Here is an 11,466-nt window from a genome sequence, read left to right on the forward strand (position 1 = left end):
CTTGTTTCCAAAAGTCACAATTCGGAGGGGGGAAAAAGTCAGAATTCCAGATATAAAGATATAGACTTAATAATCCACAATTGTTACTTTATATCACACAATTCTGAGAACTGTGAGATAAAAAGTAGCAATTACTTTTTTAAAGATTTTTTATTAAGTTGCGGAAACAAGCTTCCATATAAAGTTAATTCTTTTATTCAGAGAAAAAAAAGCTAATTCTCATTTAAATGATTTGACAGAACTTTCTGAAGTTATAACACCCTGTCTTCACTGGAAGCGTGGAAACTTTACGTCATCCAAGCATGTTTGCTACCACGTACCAGGTCGAGGAATTCAGCAATAGTAAAATGAAGAGTAACTATGCATCCAAGTTTATTTCAATGTTATTTTATTTTCAAATCGCCTGATACAAAATTGCTTGTATGACTGTTACTATTATTAGTATGGTTGTACTTTTTAATTCATATACAAAATATTAGAAACAAAAGCTGGTTTGATTTAATAGACCAGAGACCAAAAACTTCACAAGATGGGTTTGGAGACAAGTCACATAAAATCAATATTTGTGCATAAAATCAAGTAGCTGGAGTAGCTCTGAATAGAATAGAAATGGGGGAATCCGTCAACTGAAGTCAGAAATTTACGTTTAACGTTCCGCTCATGTCCAGTGTAAACAGGGCGTAAGAACCTGCTTTATGTTTTTCAGGGAACGTACCTTTGAAAAAGTCGATAGTGTTTAGAACAGACCACAGTCCTTAAGGTTTTCTTTGATGATAATGTCTGTCACGGCGTTAAACACGATCTCAACGTTCTTTGTGTCCGTGGCACAGGTCAGATGTGCGTAGATCTCCTTCACTCCCTTCTTCATGTTCAGATCCTGGAATTGATTCTTGATATAGTCGCTGGCATCTTCAAATGTGTTTGGACCTGGAAAATTAAGATGTTCATCAATTCTCATAGTCGCCCATGGTAGTGGCTGTATTTGTGTTTACAGTTCCAATACCAATTGCAATAGATTAAAACAATGCAGACATACAGACTTTTAATGAGTTAGTTCATTGAAAAATGGAAATTAATTTACTCGCCTTTATGCTGATCCAAACCTGTATGACCTTCTATCTTCCGCTGAGGAATACCCTGACAAATCTTTTCAATAGCATGAAAGTGAACGACTGTCAAGCTTCAAAAAGGATGCAAAAGCACCATAAAAGGTCTACACCAGCCATTGGAAGCCATACTAGGAACAGACCGAAAGTCATTATTCACTAATAGTCAGTTAACCGTTGTGATTGGTTCAAATCAATTAGTTCACTGAAAAGATGCGACTCAATAGAATTATTAATTTGTCAATCAGACGTCTCTCTGAACTTGCCGAGGAGAGCTTGGTCAAATCGATTATAACAACTTAAATTTCTGTTCTTCACACAAAGCTATCAAATGGCTTCAGAAGACCTAATTTATTATACTTTCATGGTACTTTTACTTTTTTGTCATTCTGAAGCTAGTCAGTCCCAGTCCTTGTTCGCCAGGATGATTTTATGTTCTACAGAAGAAAGTCATACAGGTTTGGAATGATAGGAGTGTGAGTTAACAGTTAGCCTAAGTCCTGGGCAAAGTACTGCTTTAAGGTGTGATTTATATAGAGACCTCACTCACCATCATAGTCAGGGAAACAGATGCTCAGGTGGACTTTCTTGATCTTCTCCTGGAAGAGATCTTTCTTGTTGAGGAAAAGCACAATGGAAGTTGTGGCGAAGAACCTGTGGTTGCAGATACTGTTGAAGAGATGGAGACTCTCGTGCATGCGGTTCTGGAAAAACATGAGGAACAAAATAATTTAAGTTGAGAAGCAATCCTAGAGCCTCAGACATCAGTATCAAACCATTAATTTGAGCTCTATGATATTTATAATGTAAATGATCTTGATTTTTTTTTTGCTGAATAAAGGATCTGTAAGGTCTGTTCCTCATTCTTAAAAACAATGGTTCCAAAACATTTTCACAGCAATACCATTTGCTGGTAGAAGAACCATTTAGGGTTCCTAAAGAACCTTTAATTAACAGTCAACAGTCACAAGAACATTTTAATAATCAAAAGAATCTTTTTCCACTAAAAATAACCTTTTGCGCAATGGAAAGGTTCCAGGGGCAGTAAAGGTTATTCATGGAACCACAGATGCCAATAAAGAACCTTTGTTTTTAAGTGTGTTGGCTAAAGATAAGCACTTACCACTTCATCATCTTCTACCAGCACCATGTCGTAAGCACTCAGGGCTCCACAGAAGATGATGCAAGTCACACCTTCGAAACAATGAATCCACTTCTTCCTCTCGGACCTCTGGCCACCCACATCGTACATCCTGCGGCCCAGAGGAACATGAAAAGGTTTCATTCAAAGCTTTGGTTAAGTTTTCTTTGCTGAAATCTACTTAAAATAGTCCTTTTACATGGATAGTCCTATTACATTTTTGGTCTTGAGTATCATTACATTACCATTTTTATGGCTCTCAATTTTAACAGAGCATGCACAAAAGTTGCTTCAATCAATTCAGGCAGGTAAGACACACCTGAAGTGGAGCTCTTTGCAGCCGAACTGTTCCTCAATGATACCAGTAGTCTTGACTCGAGATCTCAGCACATCCTGCTCAGTAGGGAGGTAGTCGGGTTTGCTGATTCTGTCCATTTCGGCCAAGTAGCTATGGAATATAAGTCAGCAATTCATTTGAAGACACCTGAATTATACATCTGCTAAAGTACTGAAAAGCTCCAAAGCATAACAACTCTATACTGTGAAAAACAGATGGTCTAACTACATCCTCAGGTGCAACTGAACTTTATAGGTATTGCTGTCTTTATAGGTAGTGTTGTACTTACTATCCAGCGGAGTCATTTAGCTGGTACTCAGCAGCTCTTTCAAAAGAAGCCATCACGCCTGAATCCTTCCATAGCCTCTTGATGACTTCTGCCAACTCTGGAGGCATGGTGCCCTCCTCAATGGAGTCAGACAGGTTCTGGAGCTTCTGACCGTCCTCCTGCATGGGACAGTAAAACGGGCATTGTTAGGCACCATCTGGTCAGTCATCAATTGGTTTGCTAATTTAATATGTCGTAATGAAATGAAAGTAGCGCCAGATTTTCACTGGAAGGTCCAGTTTTGACATTTTGATTAAACATTACGAGGTCAAATAAATGAAATAAATTAAAAAATGAAATATGCACAGATAAATTGTTCACAATAGGATCTAAACATGCATTTTGAAAATGGATAGGGTGAATTTTCATTGCATGCCGACTTTAACAGTGGGGTTTCAGTGTGTGAATTTTGTTGGTATGTGAATGTCCACAAACTAATCATTGGTGTTTTTGGAGTTGTTTGGGCTGACCTGTGCAGATGGTGTCCCAAAGTTGATGTCCAGCATCTCCATGCCTCTGATGATGGCCAGAGCAGACTGCAGAATATTGCCAAAAATAACAGATCGAAACTCTATTTGTTCTTCTTTTGTATAACCACCTTGATGGAGAATTCTTGGGGGGGAAAGAACAGTGTTTTTGATTAATGATTTGTAGGTAAATTCATTTATACACTGCAGCCAGACTCCACATTCACTACCACCTGGTGGTCACAGATTGGCATTACAAGGTGTTGAAAAATGAATGCAAGTGCTGACATTTCCCAAATGCACACCAATTGTTAAGAAATTATTTAACTAGAATGCATGGATGAGATTTTCAATTCAGATGAAACATATCTCGAATGTGCTTCCACAACCTGTAATGGGCTCTTCTGAGCATGTATTCTGTTTTGAATGCATTTATACTCACTTCATCTGTTTTACAATGGTGCTCTTCCCTGACTCACCAGCACCTACAAGACAGAGCGAGAAACATGTGTGAGCGTACATAAGAACAAATGAGGAGCCCTCAAATGCTCTTAAACCGAACATCAGATATATTTTCAAACAAATGATGTCCCTCTGTGACTTTTAGCTTAGTTCAAAGGTCTTTGGCCATTTCATATTGATGTGAATATCACCTAGGTATGTGTCTATATGGTGGTTACGACTCTAATTTAGGTCTTACACACAATGCCTTTCTCTGAATTTAACTGTTTATTTGATATTTTAATAACAAGGTCAATGTTAAGCAGAGATAATCTGTCAGGAAAACCTATAGATTGTCACTGATGTCCAGGTCAGAGGAAGGCTCTTTAACCTGCTTATAAAGTGACCCAATTGGATTTGTGTTAGGGAAAGCTTCTCAGAAGATCACTGACACTTTGATTAGTCTTGGAGCTTCGGTCAGTCGAGGGCGAGGGGGTGGGGCTCAACCGTCTCCCGTGGCAACTGTCAATCTTCTGTGCCCTTTACTTCCTGAGTTAACTGTAGCTGTGGTGATGTGTTAAGAGAACTTGCGTCATCCCTGTTACATCTCTGCCTGTACGACTGCTTAGTTAAGCAACTAGATTAGATTATATGGAAAACAGCTGTCTACTTCCTAACTGGAAGTAGGAACACACATCACAACCATTATTAGCACACTCTTTGACTTTTATTGTGCAAGAGAAATGATTTCTTAATGTATTGAGAATGATTTCAAAACTAATTTCCAAAATTCACTACACGCAACATGTATCTGTACTTAATTCAATTAGTTAATTGGTTATATTTACTTTCTTCTAACTTTGTATTTTACCAATGTTGTTATTATTTGAGAACAGCAGGTTACAAACTTCCTGTTCAGACAGGAAGTGGCTTGTCGAGCTGGAAGAAATTAGGTCAGTATTTAATCAATGCATCTGTCTCACAGTAATTTGCTGAAATTGCAAATTAATTTAAAGCGTCCTGATGTAACAAACTTAGGAGCACTGAAACTGGCCTTCTCTGTTTTTCGTTCCCATTGGAAGATAAACTGAACCCTAGCTTAAGAGGATCGGGGCTTAAACCATCACGGTAATCGGATTCAGGTCTTATTGTCAATATGCCACAATTCACAGTGTTCCTCGGGTTGTGATCTTTTAAGGCGACTTCACTTGCAGTGAAGATGTTGCTGCAGGAAAGCTGCGATCGTGCAAACATTTTTAAAAGCTAATTTAGAAAATCCTTAAAACTGAAAACATTAATAAATTAATTAGACCTTGAGATCATTGATGCTAAAAAATGAACTGAAAAAGAGCTGATGTGCATCACCTAATATACATGTAAAATGAATCGAAAGTTAATGTGTTATATGGCGCACAACAACAAAATTTGTACAAATATTTGTATGCAATTATGAAGTCAACTGATTACACATGCAATGTATAATTTATGAAATAATTACATAACCTGTGGTTGTCTAAAATCTTTTGCTTACAGAATGTCTTAACACTCTGCCCTAGTGCATCTATAACTCTTAATCCCAGAAAGAAAGAAAGAATCAGAAGAAAAACCTTAGGTTTTTAATCCCACTTCGTAGTCTCACCTGCATTTTACTATCTTGCAATTTAGTATTAGTGATCACCTGTTGCAGGCACAAACGTACATAAAGCATCTGAAGTTTCTGCATCAGTAACTGGTTCTGGAGGCAAAATTCCTTAACTCATCACCAATGTACTGGAGGAGTCAAACACTGATTTCTTACCCAGCAGCAGAAGTTTGACCGTCTTGGCTTCTTTATCAGCATCTTCCTGGAGCTGTTTTTCCAGCTCTTTGGACTTCTTGGCAATTTCCTTATCCTCTGCGCTCGCTCCACTACCCATCTCGTCGTCAGACGCTTCCCTGTCAAGTTCCTCAAGGTAAGAAATTTTGACGGCTTTCCCTGTGCTTTGCTGACAGAGAAATGGATGCAGGTAGCCCTGTACCTTGGATCGTGATAGGGGACGGGTCGCAAAAGTGTTGATTCCTCTCCTAGGTGTGACTGACCTGCCTCGGGATGGACAAGTGGATAGAGACAGGCACAGAGACTGAAGCGGACTGCCCTGCTTCCTCCTTTGGTTGCTCTATCCCCTCTAATTCCTCCTTGTCCACCTCAAAAGTCTTAGCTTAGGATTGGGGAGGGCTTTACTGATCTTCCTGTGTGAACCAGCCAATCCTATTAGCTCAGCTAACAAGGACAGAAATGAAGGTTGTAAAAATTAGGACCAATGCTTCTAGTGAACTAGCATTTGGCATTGATCAGATGAAGGAGTGTGATTTAAAGTGTGTGTGTGATCAATTGGAGCTGATATATACACAATATTTGAAGTTTTAGGAAAATGAAGACATGCCATGATGCATATTTTATATGTACAAATTCCACGTCTGTTTTGTTTTACAAACAAAATTTCTTATAAATATTTAAGTATGTGAACTCTGATGTTGATTTAGTTCTGATGGATGCAGAGGTCAGAGGATGAAGGGTTTTACTCTTGTCCTTGGCAGACTTTTTTGTCCGTGGGGTTGATACATGTACAGCATTCTCCATGTGATACACACACACACACACACACACACACACACACACACACACACATACAGCCAGTTTCAAGCGTTATGTAACCTTGATCTTGGGGGACTGGAGGTAAAGGAGGAGGACTTACAGGTCTTGTTTCCGAAAGATGGGAGTGGTGAAAGCAGCACTGAAGTTGCCATCCGATCGCTGTTCTCTTCTCTAACATCATCTTTAACACCATTGAACAGATCTTTATCTCCACCTCCCACTGTGCTCAAGGGAATGAACCTGCATTAACAGTCCGCTATCCTCAATAAGATTTATTCTCATTGGGCTGTGAAGACTGATTTATTTTTATCCCAGCCGAAAGCTTGTATTAAATGACTCAACCTAGTAATGCAGTCCAAAATTACCATCGCCATTACTACACTCACTCAGCAACTTTTGCCATCCTTTCTGATATCAGGCGGCTGTTTTCTCTCTATGTGTATTTCACTGATCTATAAACCAATTTCATGTGGTGCTTTAATTGGTCAGTTTTGAATAGTGACATCGACTCTTAATGGCATTTTCCAAGGATTAATACGGAAAATGGTTATTGCTAACTTATGTTCATTAAAGCAAAGATCTGAAGAGGAAAAAGCACTTTTAAAAGTAATGCATTACAATATTGCGTTACTCCCAAAAAAGTAATGAATTGCGTTAATTAGTTACTTTCAATGGAAAGTAATGCGTTACATCACTGTTGCGTTACTTTCTCTCACCTGGGCTGGGCTGGGCTGGGCTATTTTTTAATAACAAATAAATAAAAGTTTTTTTTTTTTTCAAATTTAAATGCTCTTTCACACCTGAAATGAATAAGCCTTCTGCTGGATTGCAGAGGAATAGGATATGCAATAGGAATAGCAGGAGAATAAAGTTTGTTGAAATGTTTCTTTTTTGCTCATTAGTATTCTTTAAGGTCAAAAGCAACGACACTGGTTAATAAAGTGAGATTAAATACATAAAGTATATTTGTGTAATTTAACACATTTAATTATTGCAGGTTTGTGTAATATTCTGAGTTTGCATTTCACGTTTTTTATTGATTTTGAGGAATACTTAATTTGTTTTGCACAAATGAGATGAGTAAATGCCTGCTCACATTTAGTTAGAACTACAGTAACCATTATGTTAACTCACAACGCTCAGCGCCTCTGCACTCACGATTCCTCTCAACATGAGGACAGGAGACCCATCAATCAATACATGGGAAAACAAAGTAACCTGCATTACTTAAAAAAAAAAAAAAAAAAGTAACTCAGATATTTTATTGTTAATTTAATAGAATGTTGCTTTACGTAACTCGTGTTACTTGTAATGTGTTACCCCCCAACACTGGTCAGGGTAAGATGGGGTAAGATGCCCCTCTTAAGAACAATATGCATCTGTAACAGATAGGTCTATACGTTTTGCATGTGCAGGGTGACGATGCAGCCAATGTGTTATATAAATAAACAGAAACATTTGTTAATTTAGTTGTCATAGCACAACATGTAAAGAGGATTTAATGAATAGCGAAAATATCTGAAATGTTTTGGGTTCTAACTATATTCAAACCGAACCGAAAACCCGCGATACCTGCGAGTATATCGCGATACTCTCATGGCGTACCGAACACGCCCCCGCCCCCTGCTGCCCCGCCCAACCTATTGTTGAGGATGCGGAGCGCGACTCGCGAGCATCTTCTCTTCCTAATAAATATGAATGAACATCTGAAGGTATGTTGAACGATACAGTAGCTGCTACAACTTACTGAAACGTATTAAATATAGTGTAATCGCTCAGTCAGTGTTTCAAATACGGAAAGACATAATAGCTTGTAAACAATATGCCACGTAGCATTACATTTACCTCAGGCAAGTCATTTAATGTCCACGCGTCCATGGCTTGTTAGTCAGCAAGAGAAATGAACCCTTTTGCTAAATATATGCATTACACTAAATTAGCATATTCATTATATTTTACTTAACCTGTTATGTCTTGATTATTTTATGTCCACAAACTAATGCTTTAAAATCTGTCATGAAAATCAGTGTGTAAATGATTATATTTCAACAAAGAATTGGAGTAAAAACATAAATTAGAATTTAATGTAAAACCTGCCTTATGTGCAGTTTACATGTTTGCATTGTTATTTGAGTGTTGATTATTATATCTAAAATTAAATAGCAACTGAATTTAGACTAATAGAATTTAGACCCATTAATTATAGGCTACAAAAAATAATAACATTGGTAACAACACGCTAGGTCTCTACTGACTAAATCTTACAATGTTAATGTTTAGATGAAATTACAAAATTAAGAAGAGCATATAGTCATTCATTCACTGTGTTGATATGAGGTTTTGTGAGATATTGAAAGGTCAACTGTTTTAAAAGCCAACCTAACCTTTCCTACATGACACGACGTCATAAAAACACGGCACAGCTGCGATCAAATATGTCCATCTCTTGCAGTTTTATGTTGAATAGAAGGATTAAAAAGCAGTGGATCGCGTTCTGTGAACCAGTTCAAAATTCAACTAAATGAACAGGCCTACATTTCAAGGTAAATAAACAATATCACTCCACAGCGAAACCTTAACTCTCCTTACAGTTGATTTTAAACAATCCATTTACACTAAATCTAAAACCAGAAGCATATCCAGACCCTCCCACTCGGGAGCACATGCAGTCACATGCAGTCATGTAAATGCTTCCCCATCATTGGACACACCAACTTCTCTGTGAATGCGAGATTTCAACCCACGTCACTTTCGGTAAGCAGATTTTTTCTTACTGCTTGTGGCAGGCTGTGAGCACCCAAATCCCTAAATGCTTCCAAGAGGAATATAGCAAGCTAATCATGGTATCCTTCTCTTCATCAGAGCCAATCTCATTAGGGTTTCTGTGGTCCAGCCCTGCCTCTAACACTCCAGCACAGCTTCCATGCTGCTGACAAGATTACTAGCCGAGGCCTCCGTGGGTCGGGGTGGGTAACAGTGGAGGGGGATTATTTAGATGATTATTTTCTGCCCTTCTGGTTAGAACTGATGAATGAGGAGAGGATTCTAAGAATAAAGAATGAGCACAAGCTTAGTAGACCATAGACACGGCTGAGACACATCTGGAACTCATTGACAATAGGAAGTACAGAAATATATCTTCTTTTTTTTTGTGTGTCGTTTGTACAGTAGTTTTTTTCTTCTGCAGGTTGAACTACAATATTTGCTCACTGAATAACATACTATTATCATATCACCAATATAATACATTTAAAGCATGGTATTTTATGTACAGTCTCAAAAAAACAATTTACATTGCATTACAGACAAGCATTTTGAATTGAATTTCCTACAGGTTGTATTAAATGCTCAATGCAGCATGCTAGTTATTTTAATCATGCTTATGCTTATGCTAATTATGCTTGATGCTAATGCAATTAAAACAGGACATGGCAGCAGCATCTCACCCCCGCTGTTTCAAATGCGCAAACAAACCGCTAAATGCATGCTTTTACAGAGACCCAAACTGCTTTCACACCTGACCTGACACAGTTTAGGTGTGAGAGGTTTGACATGAGAGGTTTCCCCAGTGGAAGGACTGTTTGAATCATTAAAGACTCATTCTTGCACTCATATAAAGGTGTAGCATGTACACTGTACACAGTCTGGATAGATTACTTACAAATTGTAGTCAGTTACTGATTCCAAATTACATGACAAAAATTTTAGGTAGTTACATAATACATTACATTACACATTTAAGGTATAATCTGACTACTATTTAATTTCTTTTAGATTACTTTTGTCCTAGCTCGTTTATCACATTGAATAGGATAATCTTGTACCATATTTATGTAAAAATACAAAGAGAAATAAGATGTATTCCACCCATTGTTGTCAACAACATGAAGTGCATTAAATGTTACATTACGTAAGGGTTTCCCAGACTGGGGTTCGTGAGTTTAATGAAAAGCGATTAATTAAATTATAAATAAATTCAAAATAAAACTCTTAAAAAAGTATTTAATTCACCAGCATGTCATGTGACCATTAACTGACATCAGAGAACTGTCAATGTAATTTGATTATTATTATTATTATTATTATTAATCACTTAATTGTATTATTATTGACCTTGCAAAAAGGTTCAGATGGCAAATAATTAGGGAATCCCTGCATTGCATGTAAATTAATTTGTACATTTTAATATGCTTGAAAACAAAAGCCTTCCAAAGACAGCAATACATGGTTAATTATTTGAGAATTATTCAAATAATAGTTCATGTGTTCGTCAGGAGCTGATCAGATATGCACTATTGAAAAGTGAAATGATTTCTGTCAATCCATTGATCAAATGTGTGATTCCACAAACCTGGAAGACTTTCTGAATGTATACATGCAGCAGGATTTTTTTTTAGAAAGGAACATTTAAAAGCTAAAAAAACAAAAACAAAAAAATAGTAAGAAGAATCAATGAATTATGGATAATTTACTGCCATTGTGATAATAACATGTAATCATTCCTTGTAGGCCTACAGTAAACGCCATAGTCTCTTGTGAGATATTTGCCCATGACACACATTGTGCTTGTGGACATCAGTAATATGCTCTGCCCCATTGATTGCATTGGATATTTGCACACACAAGAAATATTGATTTTATGTGCAAATGATTCTTTTGATATTTTGTTGCAATCTTTTTTGGATACATTCTGGGCAATGAATGCATATCTGTCAGTTTCCACAAGAGGGAGGTATAAACCCAGTGCTTTAGTGTACTCTGCCTGTTATACACATTGGCTTATCAGGAAGGAAATCTCAGCAAGCATCTCTCAACATTCACTTCTCCATTGTATGATTTCATTCGAAGACCCTATGTTCTGCAGCTTTAATGACATAAAACATGTTTTTTCAGAAAGGATAATCAGTAATAAATATTTTGCTTTTGGCTCTGCTTGGAAGCTAATGCTAATGTTTCCAGAGCTCATTGGAGCTTCATTTTTGACTGCGCTGGCTGCTGACACGTCCAGTCA

At 37.4% G+C, this 11,466-nt stretch overlaps 1 protein-coding gene across 1 annotated transcript; it reads right to left on the reverse strand.

Moving 5' to 3' along the window:
• Positions 1-101: 101 nt before the first annotated feature.
• Positions 102-6,268, reverse strand: gnat2 (guanine nucleotide binding protein (G protein), alpha transducing activity polypeptide 2). The gene is made up of 8 exons (XM_082189385.1): positions 5,619-6,268; positions 3,822-3,864; positions 3,383-3,524; positions 2,874-3,031; positions 2,567-2,695; positions 2,230-2,359; positions 1,657-1,810; positions 102-927 (listed from the first exon to the last, which is right to left on the reverse strand). Exons 1-8 carry the CDS (start codon positions 5,734-5,736, stop codon positions 737-739), a joined length of 1,065 nt encoding a protein of 354 aa, XP_082045511.1. The 5' UTR covers positions 5,737-6,268; the 3' UTR covers positions 102-736.
• Positions 6,269-11,466: the final 5,198 nt, after the last annotated feature.

The sequence above is a fragment of the Leuciscus leuciscus genome (assembly GCF_965113295.1).
Source record: "Leuciscus leuciscus genome assembly, chromosome: 13".
NCBI classification, from domain to species: Eukaryota; Metazoa; Chordata; class Actinopteri; order Cypriniformes; family Leuciscidae; genus Leuciscus; species Leuciscus leuciscus.